At 40.8% G+C, this 21,789-nt stretch overlaps 1 protein-coding gene across 15 annotated transcripts in view; it reads left to right on the forward strand.

The window, feature by feature from the left end:
• Positions 1–21,789, forward strand: part of OPCML (opioid binding protein/cell adhesion molecule-like) — a 1,053,884-nt gene that overhangs the window by 812,581 nt on the left and 219,514 nt on the right. For all 15 annotated transcript variants that reach the window (XM_012729778.1, XM_004689084.2, XM_012729785.1 and 12 more), the window contains one exon: positions 18,981–19,213. In XM_012729778.1, coding sequence (XP_012585232.1) covers positions 18,981–19,213 — 233 coding nt within the window. The remainder of the gene's footprint in view (positions 1–18,980; positions 19,214–21,789) is intronic.

Consider the following 21,789-nt stretch of genomic DNA (forward strand, 5'->3'; position numbering starts at 1 on the left):
AGGGCAGAGAAGAAGCAATAGAAAGAAGCTTTTTTTGGAATTATAGAACTACACCTCTTGGTGCCTAGGCTGTATAATTACTATTCAGTTTGTAGTCTCAACTCTGCTTCTGAGAAAATTTGAGATTGTTGTTTTGACAAGTCATCAAAAGGAGAGAATAGATGGATAGGAAAATTCTCCCTGTAGACTTCTAAATGGTTTATGGTAAGTGTTCTTGTCTGAGTATAGTTGCCCATATTCAAAGGCCACAGCAAAGTGTGATTTTCCCCATGAACAACTGAGGACTCTCTTCACCCATTCCCTTTTGAAAATAGGACTGCTCTTAGTTTCCGTAGCCACATTGGAATGTGAATGCAACTAAGAAACCGAAAGTTATTTGAACAGTCTTATCATGACTCTTGTTTGTTGGGGAAATCTCTTGTACAGTTTCTTGACTCTTGCTACTTACAGAGCTGTCATTCTGCATTTCTCTCCTGAGTTTTGAGAATAGTTAGACATTTTTTGATACTGTTGTTTCACCCCCTCCCATAGACTTCTTTCTCCTTCTAGTCAATTTCCCAAAATTGACTAGAAGGAGAAATTCAGATAGGTTTTTCTGAATATACTGAAAATAGGCCTGAAAAATGTTCTTGGGGGTGGGGGGGTGTCACTCAGTGTTAGCTCTATCAGTGATCATGTTCTGTCTCTAAGAGTAAAGATGGGGAAAACCCTTCCTTTTCCATGGTATGATATCTCCTCCTCAATATCCTAGGTCTTTAAAGTCAGATAAATATCCCAAGTCTGTTCTGTTATAGTTTTAAATTCATCATATATTCATCATATATATGCTACTAAATTGATTTTTTTTCCCCTTTACTCAAGCAAGTAGTGCCATTTTAATTCCTTGGCCAGTTCAGGAAGTACAGAAATGGGTACATGATGATTTCCTTTGCTCCCCGATATCCCTGTATGTGACACTATTTCATAACCATCATCGTTTTCATTCTTTCTAACTTTTGCATTTTCTTGCTTTATTTTGTATATGAATCTCAGCTCTGAACTCTACCCATGTTCTTTAATGGAAAACAAAAGTTGTTAAGTATATCATTAACTGTCCCCAGTATAAGGAAGGACAACACCACTCTCAGGTATAAGGGCAAGTGTCTTGGGCAAAAGGTGGCATTTAGGGTTAACTATGTTATCTTTATTTTTAGTAGGTATGAATGATTAGAATTATCAACAGGACAAATAACAAGTAAGACTTTATTTTTCCAAAACTTGGACAAGAGAAGACAGACAAACCAAAATCTTATATTTCTAGAATGGGTGAGATCTAAGGCCCAGGATCTCTCACTGACCCAGGTTCCTTGACCCTGGAACATAGTGATGGCAAAGTTCTTGGCAAGGGTTTTCAAAAACACGTGGAAATGTTGTGTTTTCAGCATGAACATATAGGAAACATGGAATATTGGAGTTCAGCTCTGACAAATAGGCAGTCAGGGGTCTTTTCCCCAAAGGATGAGGCAGCATCAGCAAAATGAGCAGTTGAGGCAGACACTGACACTAGTTGGTGCAAGCATCTCCTACTGAGCATCTCAGCAGGCCTTTATATGTTGAAGCAGGCAGTGAGGTCACATCAACAAAAGCATTGAAGCAAAGTAAAAAATAATTATTACATATTTTTCATAGTCACTTAGAGACCCCCATGACCTTGTACTGGAAAGAAACATATTTGGCCATCTTAAGAAAAACATAGAAACAAGCAAGTCTTCTAAATGTACCTCATTTTCCAGCATAACCAATCACCTGGGATATTTGGTAATGTTTAACCACCTTACTAACTCCCTAACATAGATCCCCATCCCTACATCCTGTTGTTCTAAAAATCATGTATTCCTAAGAATATTACTAATATATTGTCTTCCTTGAAGTTCTACTTTACAACTTATCATTCTTATCTAACTCCTGTAATCATTGTCTATCTTAGTCTGGTCTAAGCTAAAGGTATCTAACCTCCATGTCACCTGTGAAGTGCTGACCTCTAGAGCACACCAGCAAATCTACTTATGCCGCAAACACACCCCCCGGGTGAGATTCCAGTCACCCGCCACAGTTAGCTTAACACAATTTTGTTCCCCATTGTCTTCAGAGCCACAACCTGTTTTTCCTAGCCTACTGCTATGTTAATTTGTTATGTATCATGCCAATTAATACTTTAACCCAAGTTAATTTAGATTGGCCAATCATATAACCAATTTTTAGACTATTATTACCCAAGAACAAATGAGGAAGTTTCCGCAGGCGTTTCTGTGGAGGATCCCATGGTTTCATCTTCTTTGGAGGTTTAGAAAACCCCTCGTCTTCTTTGGGAGTCTCTCCAATGCCGGATCATGTCATAAACAGTATTGGTTGTGCGGCCTACGTCAAGGCAGGAGCCACATTAAGTGTGTTCTCTACTTCAGGAAGCCTTTAGGTCTAGCCTTAGAAGAGAGAGATCAGGGCTGTAGTTGAACATGCTAGATGGAGGGTCCTGAAGGAGTTTTATTGGCTTACACATAATTCTCATTCTCCTAAATACCTCCTGAAGATGGCTGCAGATGGCAAAATGGAGGTCCCACTAAGCTCTTCAGGTTGCTTAAGTGACTTTAGACCTACAATAAAATTACAAATATGTTATAAACATCCCCAGCTTTATGGGGAGCTGCACACACAGAGCCAAAAGGGAGGGAAAGTATCTGATATAAGCCTCTTTTTTCCAAGATCTCAACGATTTTATGCCTTAATAAGGAAAGGGGATGGGCCTTTGGAAAGGCTTTAGATGGAGTATTTATAGGAATCCAGAAGTACCCGTTGTCTCCCTTACGTATTACTGCCCTGATTCTTCAGTGCACAAGATGAATAATTTACCAAAAAGCACATGTAAGTATCTCTTTATTATTCATTATAATGAACTGAGACAGGAGTAATTCTCCACTCTGCTGGAATCCCCTAGGGCTTAACTTAACCAGACTCTGCCTGCTTTCCTTCAGTTAATTTGAGTGGAAGGAGTCTTCACTCCGGACACATGGCCTCACTAGGACTTGGGTAGTGGACATTTGTATAGGGGGGTGTAGGAGGCCCAGGACACCCTGGTGGTAAGAGCAATGCAAGGTCATATTTTAAGAGCATGGACAAGAGATCTGTTTAGTATCAGATAATGAAGTGTTACAAAGAAGATGTCAAAAGAATAAAAAGAATGGGTAGTCAGTGAGTGCTCATAATGTGCATGATTATATTCAATATTCACCTGAACACAACACAATCAAGACATTTACAATAACTAACTGGACTTTCATGGTTTACTTTTTAAACCTTCAGGAGCAAGTGATTCGTGTGTGTGTGTGTGTGTGTGTGTGTGTGTGTGTGTGTGTGTATGGAACTGGGGTGTGGGCCAGAGGTGTGGAAGGTGAGAGTATTCACCGGAGAGAGTGGAGAGACTGGGGAGCAGAACAGGCTGTGCCATATGGGTCAGCTCCCTGGCCAGGGATTGATCTCAGGCAGTAGTGGCGATAGCACTAACATAATCACTAGGCCACCATGGAGGCCCCAGAGTGATCCTTTCCACAAAGCTTCATAAGCTCAGCCCACCTCAGTGTATTACACACATTTGGAGTATACAGAGTATGTGTTTCTGCCATTTCCTCCACACATGAAAATAATGAGAAAGACCAGAGAAATTCAGATGGCTTGCTGGGCAAACTCCCTGCTCTTTTGGTTCCCTCTGAGCAAATCAGAGAGTCCCAAGAGGGAAGAATACAACACCCTCTCTCTCCCTGACTGGCACCTTGTGGCCCAGAACTCTTGGTGATATAAACTGAAAACATCAGCTCTCTGGACCCAAACTGTGAACAGTTGTGAAAATTCATTCTCTGACTTCCCTGCCCCAAGGGAATTCCTTTCTCTGGGCCCTACATGGCCCAGGAAAGAGTTGTGGTTTTTTTTTTTGTTGTTGTTGTTGTTTGTTTGTTTGTTTTTTATTACCCTCCTTCTATTGAGCTTTTTAAAGGGGAGTTAGTTTGCATAACCTATATAAAATAAGCCATTGTTCTGGGAAAGATGACTACCTTATTAAAATATATATAACATATATTTTTAAACAGTTGAGTTGACATTTTGAGAAGGGCTTTTAAGAATGGAGAAGAACAGGTGCCAATATCACTCCTCAATCCTCCTCTTCCCTGTAGTCCCACCTTTTTGTCTGACTAAGGCAGGTTTTGTTTTTAAAACTTCCTAATAAGGTTGCATTCAAATGTGTGGGCTTTTCGGCCTGGCATGAGGCCAGTCAAGCACATTCACTGGACATGGAGTCACAGTCACATAATCACGCACAATCTCTCTTCACACTTTACACAATCACTGCAGCTGTACCACCTGAGGGATGGGATTCAAAGATCACCTCTTTGAAGCAGCTGACCTATTTCATGTTCAAAACTTCGTAACTGGCATATGTAGACATTGGGAAATGACCACTAAAGAAAAGTCAAATTATGATAGGGTTTGAGATAACATGGTTCTTTAATTTTATAAATAACATTGGCAAACACATATTGGCTATTTGCTATGCTCTCCCTAGTTTTTAAAATACTGTTTCCATTGAGGAAACTGTTGTTCGTGAAGGGTCAAGAGTTTGGCAAATTACCTGCTTGTCACTGGGACTGGAACCCTATACCTCTAACTAAAATATTTCTCTCTTAACCAGTATATTACACAGAAATCCCATAGACAGGATAAAAGTGAATCAATTCTCAGCATTTTTTTTTTTTGGTTTTATAAATAAATCAGTCTCCTAGAAGTTTCTGTTATGCTTTACCTGAAACCCAAAGGGGAGGAGTTTGTTTACGCACATTTCTGAAGAAAGAAGAATGACCTTGAGGTTTGCGTGTCTTTGGGATCCCATGATCCCTTACATTATATGTAGGACGGTATTTGCAAGGAACTCTGTGGGCTGTAATTTCTGCTGTGCCAGAGTCTTAGCTCCCACGGTGCTCGTGCTCAGAGCCTATGGCTGACTTGCTCCATTCTTCAAAAAGATATCAAGCTCCCCAGACTCTCTGCTTTTAATTTAAAATTTTAATTTATACTTTTCCATGGATGATACTAAGACAGACATGGCCGTGAGTAAATATGTCAGGATAATCTATTGAATGGAATTAAAATGGTGTGTGCTGGGGAAACATTTTAATTTCATCTTGCTCACTTTTTGCCAACTGTAATGAACAAATTGTGAGTCTCAGTCTTAAAGCTGTTTGGGAGGTGGAGGAAGGGACAGCAGAGTGGGAGCCAGGTGACAGATAAATAACGGGGATTGCGCTGGGTGACTTCTCAAAGCATCTCTGACTAGCCACAGGCAGCTTCTGCAACAGCTATATAAGACTAGCCACAGGCAGCTTCTGCAACAGCTATATAAGACAAGCGCCTGCTTGTGGGAAAGCGAGTGCACCCCCTTGCCTTTTACAGCTCCCTGTGGAACTCCACATGGCTGGTGAGGACCAGGGGTGCAAGAAACACTATTGGGCTGGCTGATGGGAAAGGGGAGACTTTTATCTTTCTAATCTTAAAATGCACTTTTCTTCTTTACCCAAAGACTCATTCCTTCTGAAATGGCTTTGCCTTATACTGTAGCACAACTTTCTAACATGAAGTCACGGAGGAAAAAGGGGAAAGAATGGAGGCTTCTCAAAGCCCAGGGGTGGTGCCAAGTAGAAGACAATCAGCCCCCAGTGGTGTGCCCAGTGCAGGGACCTGTGTAGGTAACTTTGCCTAGACCAGGCTTATCCTCCAAGAGTGACACTTTAGATGGTCACTTTTCATTGGTGCCCTCCTCTTTTTTTTTTTTTTTTAATTTTATTTATACATCTAGAACTGTGGTGCAGGCCAGAGGTTCGGGGGGTAAGAAGATTCACCAGAGATAGAGTGGGGAGCAGAAGAGGCAGGTGTACTGAAATATACTGCTGAGGGGAGCAGCGAGTAAGACAGGAGAGTTCTGCCACACCATATGGGTCAGCAACCTGGCCAGGGATCGAACTCATGCTGCAGTGGCTGTGTACAGCTTCATAGTACTGTGCTTTAACCTGTTGTACCACCAAGGAAGGTCCGGCTGTCCTCCACATTCTGTGAGTCAGTATGTCTCTTTTTTTTTTTTTTTTAAGATTTATTTTATTTATGCATACAAGAGCTACGGTATAATCCAGAGATAAGGGAGTTGGGGGGGAGTGGGGCAGTGAGAGGATTCACTAGAGACAGAGTGGGAAATAGAACAGATGGATCTACTGAAATACACTGCTGAGGGAAGCAGCAGGTGAGACAGGAGAGATGTGCTGTGCCATGTGGGTCAGCTCCCTGGCAGGGATCCAACACAAGCTAGCTAGATGGCTAGATAGCACTGAGACTTAACCCTTTACATCACCAGGGAGGTCCCTCAGTGTGTCTCTTTAAGGAAAGGAATGTACCCCTCTAAAATTCTGCCCTGGAGTCATTCATTCAATTACAATATTATCCCGATTCTCTTTCTCAACCCCTTTGGCACTGACAAAGTTTGTATTTGATTTCAGTAATGCCTCAGTCTGCTTCAGAGTGGAGTGGGTGCATCTCTCATTCTTCTTGACCAAGTGTTGTCCTATTTCTAGCATGTAGCTGCCCAGGAGAAGGTCGTGACTGCATGAAACACTGGTGCTGATGAGCCAACTGAATTCTCTTTCAGGTGTGCACAATTGTATTGCTTGATCTCTCAATTATGTATTTTTAGAAATACAGCATTTTACCAACTACTGGTCATCAATCTCGGAACTAACCCATCAACTACTATGTCAACACACTGTGAGTGAGGCCTGATAAAAATACAAACTTAAAGTTGTCTGTGTGGATTTAGCTGAGAAAATAAACCTCAGAGGGAAATGAAATCCCATTTCAGAGCTCTACATAGGTCAAGTACAGAATACTTCTAAAGAATGAAAAATTTCAGAAAAAAAATCATATTAATAGGAAAAGAATGTATAGGTAAAACACTGGATGAGTTTGCTAGTGATACAGAAAATGTAAATCACATGTTACTTCTCATCTATTAGCTGGCAGTATCATTTGCCTTGAAACTGGGCTCAAACCACCTTAAATCAGATTTAAAATACAGAAAGAGAAGGCTTCAGATCTTCTTGGCTAATGATAAGTAAATGGATTCAGAATCACTTGGTGAACAAATAACAGAGACTGAATTATAGTTTTGCAAATGAAGCAAGAGTTCTCTGTTGTTAGTAATAAAACAGTCTCTGTTCAAGTAATATTTGCTGGTTGCCAGGTATAAGTATGACTCTTGTGCATGTGTTAATTCATTCAGCTTCATAGTGACACTGAACAGCTGAGCTAAATATGTTCATCCTGCTTGATCAAGGGGGAAATGGAGAGCTGACAGGCTAATTAAACACCTCTTCTAGACTTATTTATCAGAAGTCGAAAATCCAGGTCCTCCCTGTTGGTCCGGGTGTTAAGTCTCAGTGTTATCACTCCTAAGGCCTGAGTTCAATTCCCGGCCAAGGAGCTGTCCTACATATGGTGCAGCAGACTGCTCCTATCTCACCCATTGCTCCCCTCAGCAGTGTATTTTAGTACATCTGCCTGTTCAGGTCCCAACTCTGTCTCAGGTGAATCCTCTCACCCCTGCACCTCTGGCCTACACACAGCACTTGTCTTCATAAATACATACAAGTAAATCTTTAAAAAGTGAGAAAACCCTTCTCTGTGCCTATGCCATCTCCTTCACCCCACAATGTACCATCTCTCTAGAGCTCGATTTATATAAACCACTGAAGCCCAAGAAGCACTCGGGACTTCCATCATCACTGTGTGGTCTCCATATTTCCTACTGTCCATCCTGTACAGTCTCTTCCATTCTAGCTCATTTGCTCAAGGACTTCATTAAGACTTCTAGTACAAGAAAACTGTTTCTCTTTATCCATCAGTCCGTCCAATCTTCATTTTTCCTATACTTGATTATTTTGCTTTTCTTTCTTTTTGGACATAAAGTTGGAAAAACTGAGTTGAATTCCCATCTATCTAATACCCAGTATTCACCAATGTTAACTAAACATAGTACAATTATAAAAACTAGAAACTAAGATTTGTGTTTTACTATAAATTAAAAAATGGACCTGTATTAAAATTTTGTCAGTGTTTCCACTGCTGTCCTTTTCTTGTTCCAAGACCTATTCCTGGATTCTGCATTACGTGAGTTGTATTCCTCAAGTCTCTTAAAACTGATGATAGTTTCTCAGTCTTGTCTTTAGTAACCTTGAGATTTGAGGAGTATTCATTTCCCTCAATGTGGGCTTCTTTGATTCCTCTGGATTATATTTTTGGTAAGATATTGTCTAGTGGCAATGTTAACCTTGAGTACTCAGTCCATCTGGCAAGTGCTGGGTTTTTCACTTTATAATTAAGACATGTGTTGATGGATATACTTTGAGACTGTGTAGATATCCTGTTCTTGGACTTTCATCCAATAATGTTAGCATCCAACAGTGGACCTTGCCTATCACAACTAGTTAAGTTGCTGTAGGAAGAACTATAAGGAGATCTGTCCTTCTTTCTTTCCTCCCTTTCTCCTTGTTCGAACTCATTAATTTTTATTTACTCTTTAGGTGATCCAATGCTGTTATTTATTTTATTGCTTTAAAGGAAAATGGAAGAACCTGGAAGTAATCACATTCCATGCAAAACATTTGGTGCCTAGATCTTGATTCCTAAATACCATTTTCCCATAAAAGCAACTAGGGATATTTTGAGAAGTGGTAGATTGTAGGACTGGGCAGGGAAATACAAGCGCTTGGAACAACTTATGGTGCCAGGAAGGAAAGAAGGAAGATCTCAAAAAAGCATGGTGTGTGTCTAAAGGGTGTAAAAATCAAACAGAAAGAATTCCTGATATCCAGAGCTGGAATAATTTTCACTTCCCTAAATCTCTGCTTTTGTTCATCTGGAATACTCCAACACTGGATGCACCAAACCACCACATTCTTAGCCTGTGGGAGAGCAACTGAACTGTGTTACAGCAGGTCCTCAAACCTGGTAGAGTATTACTCCTACAAATTCTTGATCACCAACTATAAATGGGATTTCAACACCACAAAGAATCTTAAGATAGTTCTCCCAGAATGTGGCTCTCATTGTCTAGTCTGCAATGGCTATTTTGCTTTTCCTATATCTACCTTCTCCTCTCATCTACTCTCCTTTTACCCATGAACTGCTAACTTTGCTCTCTGTTTTGGAGAAAATAGAAACCATCACTTGCTAGCCTCCTTGCTTCCCACAACCAGACTCACAAATATGTTTCTATTAATTATTTCTTCTCTTGTGGTATAATATCTTCTGTTTATATATATATAACATTGAAACATTGACTGTCTTTCAATTCTGTGTTTTAGTTTCTATTTTCTTTATTGCAATTTCTCTCTGCATGTATCCCTTTTCCCCTTCATTATCTCTTGCTCCCTTTCCACAGGCTCAGTCTCATCAGGATATACAGATATACTGCAATGTCAGAGGCTGGTCCTTACTAAAAGCTGTATCTCTGTGCCCAGCATGAGGATGCTTCAAGTGTTGACTGCACATCTACCTAATTGCAGAGTTTTTTTCAAAATATAGAAGTTTGGTTCCCATCCAGACCTAGTACATTAATGAGATGTATGGGTAATATGTGGTTATTTAAAAATTTTAGCTGTCCTACTTCTCTAGTAAGTATTCAGAAAACATTTATGAAATGAATAAATAATTCCCCAAGTGTCTCCAATCTTAAAACAAGACTTTGAAGAACCCAAAGTCTTTCTGGCTCCCTTTTCTCTTCCATTCTTGTTGTCAACATCTTCAAAGTGTTGGCTATAGATATTGTCATTAACACTTCACTCCCCATTTACTCCTTCTCTGCTTCCTTCATTCTGACCCTCTTGTCATGTGCCTATTCTTCCATGTTTGCAGGGATCAATCATCCCTTGCTGGCCTTCTTCCTCTTGTCCTGTTCTTTCTCCAAAGGAAGTCCAGCATATTCTTATAGAAAGCATAATTGAGATCATGTCATCTCTACTTCCTCCTTTTCAGGACTTCCCCATCATACCCAGAATGCAATGCAGACTTTACTGCCAATACATGCTCCTCCAGCCTCTTAGAATCTACCCTTTGCCTTATCTCTCTTGTATTGGCCACTCTAGCTTCCATTCTGTTTATCTCCAGAGTCCACTTTTGACCCAGGGCTGTACTCCTGTCCTATGCTCTATCTAAAATACCACCTGCACTTCACACCTGTGCCTGGTCTTCTATCTCAGTTTTCCCCTATAGATTGTCACAGCTTCAAAAAAGCCTGTCTCTAGACTGTGTAGATGAGCATGGATTCCACAGCATCCTTGCACCTGAATATCCTAATCTGGTGGTATGTTCAGTTCACTTTGTAGTTACAAAGGCAACTACAGTTAAACTGTCAGGTTGTTGATTGTCTGATGCTTCCACAAATCTGAATATACCAGGAGTGCAGAAACAGATATTTTCTGTTCAACATCATATCCTTAATAATACGTATCCTTAATAATAGAGAATCTGGCCCTGAGTAGGTACTTAAAGAGCTTTTGTTAAATACGTGGGTAAATTTATACTTTTTGTTTTTTCCATGAATGGGTCAGGGTATCTTTATAATGTTCTCGTATTCTATTGTTTGCCTAAGACCATAAGATTCTTGATGGCAGACACTGTCGCTTAGGATGCTTTGGTTGCTGTTGCTCTGGCTTTGCCTCTGTCTTCTAGGAAAATAAATAAAGTTACCTTTCAACACGCACACACCCTGTGAATGTACAGCAACTTGGGAAGAAGTCAGCTTGATGACACATTTTGTTCGGAGAGATTTCTCTTTCCTTTCTGCCTATCGTTTCTATTCGTAACTGTTTTCAGCCACATACTCTGCTGAAAACAGCTATGAACATACCTTCTATTCCTGTGAGGGGAAAATTCTCCTCTCTCTTCCCACAGACATGCACTTCTGTGGTTGTAAAAGTTTCCCATGTCTTGGTATAATCTTCTTACCACATAAATCAGTCCCTTCCTTTTCCTTCATGGTGTCAAATGCTGTGTTCAAAGTTGCCTTCTGCAGCTGCCTCCCTGGGGTGTCAAGGTGTGTGTGCTGCTTTTGGAAACAGCACGAATGGAAACCCCTGTGCTGGACTGGCGGCAGGGGGAGTGGAGAGATAGGAAGTTCCCCTTGCCGGCTTCCGGGTGCAGTAAGCACCGTTCTGATGGACTCATCCATCACTGGCTATAGCTGAAGCCACAGTACATCATCATCCTGATGCTGATTTTCTGCTTCAAGGGGCACCATTTTCAGGATGTCCCACACCTTCCTGTGCCCTATTTCAAATGCCCTATTTCCTCCAGAGCGATCCTCCTGTGCGCACTTGTCCCTGGATAACACTCTTCTCTTATTTACACACACAAACTGTGTTACTGTGTGTTATACTGTGACTCCCCCACTGCAGTCGCTGGGCGTGTGTCTCCCCCTGTGCCACAAACTGCCCACGCTGCCATGTGTCCACATTCTTTAGGTTGTCTGTGGCACTAATGAAAAGCCCTGGGCTGAGCTGGCTCTGAGCAGTAGCTCTTTCTTCGCATTCTCCCCTCTCTTTGGCTCCTCTATACACTCTGCTCCAACCTCTTATCAGCAAATATTAGCTCGAGCAGTGTTATTACTCCCGTTGAATTTTTGACTCTCCAAATCATCAAGTTTTCCCTTACATAATTTAGGGTCCTTGTTGGTGCACTGGAGATGGCTGTATTTGTAACTCAGGAAATAACTGAGTAGTTAAAGCTTCCCAGGAGAACAGCTTTGTGCAATTTAGAATACCTTGGGAACTGATCTAAAAATATTTCATTTCACTTGCCTGCTTCCCTTTCCTTTAAAAAATTCATTTATTATTGCTCTTTCAATTCTCTCAAGCAGAATCTTCCTTCTATTTTGTGAGCTGGCGTTATTAATATATTTTGCTACCTGGGAGGTTCTTAGCTGAATTCAATTAACTCTCAAGTTATGAAAAAAAAAAAAAAGCCAAATTCCAAAACAAAAGCAAAAGAAGAAAAACCTAATTTTGAGGATGAACCTAAAAGGAAATTTAAAGAAATATATCATGTTTAACCCAATCATAGTTCTCAGCATTCCTTAAATTGTAGATTTTTCTAGAAGAGTGGGATGAGGTAGAGATAGGTCTCTCAGATTCCCAGTGGTGAGTGTGTATATATATATATATATATATATATATATATATATATATATATATATATATTTAATTTTATATACATGAAACCCTAAAACCAGGTATAAATACCTTACCCTTACCCTTTAAATGATTCTCTAAAATACAAAGTATAAACATGTATAACCACTAAAATGAAAAACAGCAGCAATTGCATGAAACAGATGACATTTTATTACAGTCAATGTCTAAGTTTCAGTGATTATATGGTCCCGAGAACACACGTTTGTCATCAGTGTGTGCCTGTGACTACTTTGTTCTCCCACATGGATTCATTCTGACTTTTGGGGCCTAGTTTCCACAGCAGATCCTGGCATTGCTCAGTTTTCCTGGCTACAAATATGTCCCTGCCATACTAAGTTTCCATTGTGGCACAGCAGATCTGTCCTGTCTCACACGCTGCTCCTCTCAACAGTGTGTTTTTGTTTGTTCTGCTCCCCACCCTCTCTCTGGCGAATTCTCCCACTGCCCTTTTCCTCTGGTCTGTAACCACAGCTCTGTATGCATAAATAAAAATCAATCTTTAAAAAAATAAAAAAAACATATGACAATGTACAAGGTTAGATGTTCAGAATGTTGGCCTGATGCATGCATTTATTATAGAATGCATGAATGAATGCTACTGTGGCATAACCATCATGTCACATGATTACCTATTTGTGGTGAGAACAATTAAATCTGTCCTCTTAGCAATTTTTAGTCTATAACATGATATCATTAGCTACAATCTTGAGTTCTTTTGATGCCAATTTGAAAAACACTATCTTATATAGTTTCTTCATTGCAATTATGTATCATTTACCTAACAGCTGCCAGGTGGATTGTGGGTGGGGTTGTGAGGACCACTGACATTCCTGTGTGTGTGGTATTTGTAAGTACAGCAAATTCCTACATCCATCCAGTAGGACTTCCTTAAAGAAGTCCAGGATCTTGACACTGACATCACATTACAAAGAGAGTGGAGCTTTAGTACGATTAGTGCATGTTAGAATTTAAACTCTACTCGCCACTGTCTATCCTTAAAGCAGAGAGCCATCCAATATATTTTAGGTATTATCCCAATACCGTGGGTGAAAGATCAAGACATTTTCTAGTTAACTTCAATTTTTCAAAATGCCTATTGTCAAATTTTTTCAACACTAACCTCTATGTGATTATCCATAAAGGAGAGACCCACCTGTGAGGCAGGTTTGGAAGACTTGTTCTGCAGCTACTCAGATTTTCAAAATGTACCTGTGCTTTCTATGAATGTAATTCAGGTATAATTTTTTTAAAATAATTTTCTTAAAGAAATAATTTTCAGGGCCTCCCTGATAGCATGGGGGTTAAGTCTCAGCACTATCAAGCTATCTCCAGCCACTGCAACATGAATTTGATTCCCAGCCAGGGAGCTGACCCACATGGGACAGCAGACCTCTCCTGTCTTGCCGGTTGCTCCACTCAGCAGTGTATTTCAGTTAGTCTAATAGCTCCCCACTCTGTCTCTGGTGAATCCTCTCACCCCTATGCTCTCTGGCTTACACCTCAGTTCTTATATGCATAAATAATAAATCTTATAAAAATAGTAACTTTCAAGATCATGCTTAGTGAAATAAGCCAGAAAGAAAAGGAAAAATGCCAGATGGTTTCACTCATAAAAGGAGTATAAAGGACCAGGATAGAAAATAATAATAATAATAATGAACAATTATATGCCAGAGACATTTTACAGGGGTGGAGTGGGGAATAGGATCAAAAACAGTAGGGGAAGGGAAGTGCACTGGACTATTGTGATGGCACACGGGTGATTTGGTGTTGGGAAGCCCACAGGGATTACAACTAAGATGGGAAAAGGCACAAAATGATGTAAAAATAAACAATTATATTATTTAAGATAATCATAATAATAATAATTTTCAGACATGCGTCTTACTGCATTTTTATTTAAAAGTGTATACATGCCAAGGTCTTACATGAAGACAGGGAGAGCCAGTACCTGAGTAATATCTCAAACATGCCCCTGGTCCCCATGCACTCAGGACCTGCCTATTGTTCACCACATAGCATCCTCTGAAACTCATTTACTTCTTTATTTTCTCCATTTCAGTAAGTCAGTAAGACTTAATCCCCAGGGATGTCACCTTTATCTGCCAGTTTTTTTTTTAGCATTTTGAGGTGCTGGAACCATGCATAGTATGCATTAGACACTCATTAAATATCACTTGAGTGAAGCAAGGCACTTTTTTTTTTATTTTTTTATTTTGTGCTTTCAGAGGCAACATGCAAAAAAAAAAAACAAAAAAAAACACTTAAAACTGGCCATCTGTACATTTGGGGAAGATTTTATTCTTTGATTTTCTGATTTCTTTAAGACAGTGGTTCTCAAAGAGGAACCTCATAACAGAGCCCCCCACTCTTCCCCCTCCCCATCATCTGGGAACTTGTTAGAAATGCAATGCTCAGCCCCTCTACCACCCAGGGAGCCAGAATCATCTCTAAAAGATTGAGGTACACACTGAAGTTTGCAGATGAGTGATTTTAGGCATGGTTTTCCCCTAAATGCACCTCCTCCTCTGAACTAAAGCAAAACTATCCTCCCTGTTCTTGACATGTTCCATATTCAGTGGAATTGGAAATGATCTTTGCCCACCAAGATCTCTTTCCTCAATGTCTTTCAGATATTCTTTCTGATTCTTATTTCCACTTCTGACTTCACACATGACTAGAGGTAGTTTAAGAATGCTCAAGACAATTAAAAATAGCTTTCCTGTTCTCCTAAGTTATTTTGTCTCTTATGAGGAAACTAAATATGTCCCATAAATTTGAGCAAAACTGATTGAGTATACCAGCCAATTACTGCTGATGGTGTTTCTGGTTGTCCTTAAGTTACCAGCACTTTCTTTTTTTGAGAAGTAGATCACATCTTTAACTCTAGCAAGAGAACGCTACAGTCAGGCTGTCTGAATTTTAATTCTCTGCTTTGATAGTTCCTGTTAGGGACTTTAGGGGAGTCCTGAGTAACTTTGTGTCTGTGTCTTCACCTGTAAATCATGAACAATAAGAGAGCATTTCTCAAGGGGTAGTTATGGGATCAAATGACTTAATAAATGGAACATTCTCACCTTTGTTCCAGGCACACACTAAGTATTGTACAATTTTAAACATTATCTATAGTTAATGAATGCTGTCTTATCAAGGACCAAGAAGGGTGAATATCAAAAATTTAAATACCTGCATTTTAAATACCTGCATTTTCAAGTTGTCCTAATTCCTGCGTAGATTCCCCCTTCCTGAACATCAAAATTCTCTTCCATGTGCTTCTTGTTTATGAAACTCCAGGACACAACCATAAATAACAGCAGGGAAGGAGCCAGGTTGGACAAACACTTGCACATATTGCTGACGTCTTTTCCTTCCTTCCCCGTGTTCAGACAAGAGTGTAAAAATCCTATTGTGATAGAAAAAAGCAAGAAGCATAGCAATTACAATTTTTTTTTGGAAGTGCAAGTGAGAAAAAAATTCACCACCAATGGAGATGACTCTGCCAATTCAATGACTCTGTCATTCACTAGAGGTTAGACTTGGGGACATCCAGCTCTTCCATACTCAAAGAGCTGGCTTTGATCCAGGACTCCTTCCACTAGTACTCCATGCCACGCACGAGGCACTGAAGATTCAGGAAGTTGGCCTGTCACGCATCTGGGTTATGGCTGTGGAACCCTTTGCCAGCCTGGGGCTTTGGGGCAGGGCACTAAGAGACTGAGAGTGCATTGTGTCTCTGAAGGTGCAGTTTAAAGAATGTGTTTCAAAGTTAGCTCCTGTTAGACTGTGGTCATTTGAACTGTATCCACACATTTCTTGTCTTCTATCCTAAGACAAGGGAACTAGTAAAGATCATTTTAAGAAAATACATTTCAAGAGCTCAAATTTCCTAACATCAGTCTTTCTGAGAAAATGTCCAAGATTGGGTTGTAATTCTGATATTTATTTCTATCCACTCCCTACATAGGAATTACCCAAGAGAGAGTTTTCCTTTCTTTTCTGGTCAATTTTACCACCTACCTTAGGTGCAATAGACAGTGCATTGCTTTTGAAGGGGTCCCACAAAAGTCAAGTGGAAAAGGCCTAAAGGCATTGGCACATTTTGTCATCAGTCATAAAATCAGAGTAAGCTGGCACTGTCTTTCTCTTGGAATTAGAACTTAAAGAAAGGAAAGAGATGTTGACAGAGGATAATGTGATATGGCAATTAAATGCTATTTTGATTTCCCCATCTGAATATATTGGTATAAACAAGGTCCTTCTAGATAAAAAAGTAACATCTTCCCTACTCATTTAATTCGACCTGGTGAAACACAGGCAGTGTAGAATAGCCAGACATTGAGAAATGGAATGAATCTAACTCAGGATTAGAAAACCTTTTGTAAGTTATGATTAAATTTCCAAATTAATCACTTTAAATGGAAGGATGGACTAATTATATTGGCAGTTGTGATATTATTAAAATAATAATATAATATATGTGATTTTTGGCATATACCTTGGAAAAGGTTCAAATAATTGATTGACATAGCTACATAAGATTTTTATTTCCATCTCCTTGCTTATGTGAACTAGGTTTATTTCAGTGCAAAAATAGAAATGGAATTGATCCTGAGCTCTAGCTCATCCTAGCAGTAATGATATATGTGTGTGTGTGTGTGTGTGTGTGTGTATCTATGTATGTATATCCCATTTGGAACTATATTTCCAGTAAAAGTTTACTTTTTATGTTTAATTGTTACTTAACATCATGCACAATCAATATATTTATGTTGTTTTATCAATATTATCCTTGTAATGATAACTCATTCTAAAAGAAAATATTACTTAGAACTATGGTCACAGAACATAAAATAAATTTAAATTGGAGTGTGCATGAATATATGCATAAATATGAAAGCTGATCAATAAAAAACTTTCAAGCATAAAATAGCATATTAGGATAAAATCCTGCAGAGCACATAGACTGGAATCACAAGCTTAAGTTTTAAAAAGGAATGATGTACATCTTGTGATTGTTGAAGCAGAGTTTGTTCATGAATTTTCAAAATAGATGATCATGAATCTCAAATCACTATGGTATTTAAATTCTTCTGACATATATATGTAAAGGAATATTTTGACACTTTGGTTTTAAAATGTGAATATTCTCAAAAGACCAAAAATGCCTATTTACACCTCTGCCTTAATCTTAAAAAAAAAAAATGTTAACTTAAAATGATTCAAAGGGTTCATAAAGAAAGGAAATTTGCACCTTGTCACCCAGGTTTGTGTATCCCCCCACTGACTAGAAGAAGATGCCTTTTACTCTGTGCCTGGATTACCCCCTCCTCCAGGCATCCTGATTTCTGGACCTAGATGATTGGAACTTCACCAGGAGTTATTCAAACAAGGATTTGGTCTTTTAGAAAGTCAGTTAGGGACCTCCCTGGTGGCACAGCACTGCACTAAGAAGCTTAAGCCACTTCCACATGAGTTCGATTCCCGCCTGCCCCGAAGGAGATCCACATGGCATGGCAGACCTCTCCTGACCCGACTGCTGCTCCCCTCAGCAGTGTACTTTGTCGATCTGCCTGTTCTGCTCCCCACTTTGTCCCTGGTGAATATATTTATTCCCTAAAAAATGCTTTTGAAGGTGGGAGTACGGGGTCCCCACTAGAAGTTTGATCTTCATAATTGAAATGTAAAGTTGCTATAAAGGGAAAAACCTGTACAATACATTAGGGTCTCAGAACGTGGAGGAAGCCTCGTGAGTTCAGTTTTTCTTTATAGTAGTGGCATAGCTATGAGGTGGGCAACAGACTACTTAATGGTGCCTGCTCTCCAGGGCCCAGGGGTAAAGGCAAGAAAGCAGAGGTCAACTCCTGCCCTTGACAAGATGACATAGCCACGTTGTTCCTTCTCTGGATAGGCAAAGGAGTGGCAGGAGCTCTGCCTGATCATCTTTTTCTTCCCTTTCCTGAAACCTCAAGAGGTCCCCATGACCTCCTTAACATTCTTTGGCTTTTGAAGGTAAATTTGCACAATTCAAGTTATAAACTGATTTACAGACTTTGGGTAGATGAGGGGTATAGGGAGATTATCATCACAGGGAAGTCTGAAGGTAAATAATGTTCCATTTTTTACCAACAAGTTAAGTATTTGCTCCGTGGATTATCTGTGACCTATTTGAAATACAGATCCCCTTTCTCTCCCCTGTGCCCCTAGGCCACTTTTCCCACAAGGTGATAAATGTGCTCAAGAAATATAAACTAAGTTTGACAGAAGCCTGGGGTAGGGGATAGGATGAAAAGCAAATATACAGCAAAGTTATTCATGTAACATGTTCCAAAACCAAATAGAAATGAGTTTGCATCATGGTTCTTCTGGAAGATTCAGACCACTCTTCCCCTCTGTTTGGGAAGTTGCATCTATGATTAATTGTTTCCCTTTAGCACTGGATTATATTGTTTCATTATGCCTCCAAATACAACCACATTTATAATATAATCTCCCAACACTCTCTTCTTCCCTCTTACCCCTCTTCAATGTCCCTTTCCTTCGTTCCTCCTCCCTCCTCTCCTCTCTCCTCTCCCCCTCTTCTCTCCCCTTCCTCCTCTTCACCACCCCTCCCTTCTCCCTGTACTTTGCTCCCTCCCCCTGTCCTATCCTCGCTCACGCTCACAGGTGTACCATAGATGACCGAGTCACCCGGGTGGCCTGGCTGAACCGCAGCACCATCCTCTACGCCGGGAATGACAAGTGGTCCATAGACCCCCGTGTGATCATTCTGGTCAACACCCCGACCCAGTACAGCATCATGATCCAGAATGTGGACGTATATGACGAGGGCCCGTACACCTGCTCCGTGCAGACAGACAACCACCCCAAGACCTCGAGGGTGCACCTCATAGTGCAAGGTGAGTGACAGCTGGACCAGTGGGCTGGCATCCTATCACTAATGGAGCAAAGCAGCATCCTTTGTGTTGGATCCCTGTAAAACCCAGCGACTTAGGCATCCTGGCCCTGCCCCTGCTGGATTCTTGACTAAGGACTGAGTAACTTAAGTTTATCTCTAACCCTCTGGTCTCATGAATGAGTTGTTTGCTATGTGCTGGCTGAATTTTCTTAGGTTACTTAGCACACTGGAGTTTAGAAAAGAAATATTCCAAAATAGGCCACAAGACCATCTTATTCTCTGTACCTTTTAGCATGTTTCAGAGGCTATTTTTCATAAAAGTGGTTCATAATATTGATGTCCAAGTCTTGGAACTTCTGACCATTTTGCACAGTTGACGGCTGTGTGTGGGCAAGAGGGGACTCTGAGTGCTGGTCAGCAGACCCAGCTCAGCTTCATGGCTGCGGATATGCCCTCACTCTTAACCCCACAATGGAGCCCAGATCAATAACAATATTAGTCAAAATGGTATCACCAGTCTATGTTGGAACTAAATCTATATAATGAACAAAAGGGTAGATTTCTGACATCCTCTCCCATTGTCTTTTAAACATCTGCGTTCCTATCACTTAGGCATATTCTTTTGTAGTTTTTTACGTTCATTTAAATTTGTGGGAAGAGAAATGGGATTGGGAAATGTCAGTATCTCAGATAACCACTATCACATATCGGAAGTTAGGTCTTCAGTGAACAGACATAAAAAATCGAGAACCATTTTCAAATAAGGCTACTATACTAATGACCTTGTTCTGAACTTGCCCAACCAACCCAGACCCTCCCCAACATTCTCTACAGTCATTTCTGTCCATCTTGGTTGATTCAGCAAGGAATGGGTGAGTGGCTTCTCACCTCGCAGTGACACCCCATGGCCTCCACCCACAAGAGCTGGGTGGATCTTTTTGACACTACACACTGGTAACTTAGGGCCTCCTACACGGAGTCCCTGTGTGTGCTGTGGCCTTTAGTAACTGCCTTTTACCAGCTTTGATGGTTATGTTGTCAGTCCATGAGTTGTTTATGGCGTCCTTGGTCCACTAGCATGGATTCCCTCACTCCTGCCTTTCTAAACATAGGGTGTTGTTCCTTCAGTGGTCACAGGGAGAGTTTGAGGCAGTCTCAGTGTCTACTCAGACTTCAGCCATTGTCCAGTCCATGAGTGCTGCTATTTCTTGGGGCTAGAACATTCCTTGCTAGCACAACACCATGGGCCCTGGCTCTATGGGTCATTTCATGTTTAATTTTTATTTTAATTTGGGAGTTATGTTTTTGCTCTTCCATATGTACATATATGGAACCAATCTCTACCAACCACCGCCACTACTACTACATGTTCCTCCCTCCACCCCCTCAACTTCTACATCCCACCACCGTCTGTGCCCTCTGGTAACCATTATCTTCTTTCATTGAGTTTAAAACTTTGTCTCCATATTTGTATGTTTTTTAGATCTTTGCATTCTGCCCTTGAGTGAGACCAATTGATATCTGTCTTTCACTTTTTGACTTACCTCGAGGTCTATCTGTTTTTTCTGTGTGAGTTATTTGAAATGGCCCGTGCTGATCCAGAGGTCTGTCAGCTGCATTTTCCTCTCTCTAGCAAGTTCTGAGCCGCCATATTGTTTGCAGACTTGCCTCAGTTTATCATCCCAGCCACTCTCACTATTACATGCTTTAAACACCCACGTCAGTCTGCCATGCAACAGATGTCTATACACTCTGCTGTTTCCATTTTCCATACATGTGCCACCCAGGGGTATGACTTGGTGATGATCACTGGTGTGGAGCTCCAAGCTGGTCTGCCATCTGGTGAGAGAGGCAACTGTCACGTCAGATGCTTCTCCTTAGAGGGCAGTGGAGACCCTTGGGAGATCAGTCATCTGAAAGGAGCTGGAATGTCTGTTCAAAGTATGTGGGGAGACAGAAAACAAGGGAGAATAAGTTCTCACTACCCTCCTACCACCTGGGCTCCGTTCCAGTGGAGCTGAAATTCTCAATGTTGGAAGTGACGCCTCCGTGGCACCCTGGTGGCCTTGACAGCAAAGTTATCTTCAAATTTGGGAAATGCAGCACACTGAAATGAAAAAGAACTGTCAGGCACTGTACAGAAACAGACTTAAACAGAACAAGGCGAGCACCTTTCAGGAAATAAGACAGATTGTGTACGCAGTGAAGTCAGCACAGACCATGGGGGTGAGCAGTGCCAGCCCTGGGCCGAGTGCTCTTTGCTATGCACAAGGAGTGTGTCCTGCACTCCCCATGGGAGCAGTGGGGTCTCTCTGTGGACCCACAACTTTGGATCAGGAAGGGTCTGAGAACAAGGGAGAGGCAGAGCCCTAGAGACTTCCACTCCGGAGGTGAGGTCCTCATCATTGCCACATTAAAGGCCAAGTGACTCTTGTGGTTGAGGTTGCTGAGGTGGCCTGTGAAGTCCAAATTCCAGCCGTCAGGAAGGTTAGGGGACGAAGCAGAGAGACGCCTCTTGGACACTTAGCAGATTGCGCTCTGCATTTCCTGAGTGCTGGGAGAAGCTTAGGGAGCTGC

The sequence above is a fragment of the Condylura cristata genome, unplaced genomic scaffold (genome assembly GCF_000260355.1).
Source record: "Condylura cristata isolate star-nosed mole 26May11 unplaced genomic scaffold, ConCri1.0 scaffold00025, whole genome shotgun sequence".
Taxonomy (NCBI): domain Eukaryota; kingdom Metazoa; phylum Chordata; class Mammalia; order Eulipotyphla; family Talpidae; genus Condylura; species Condylura cristata.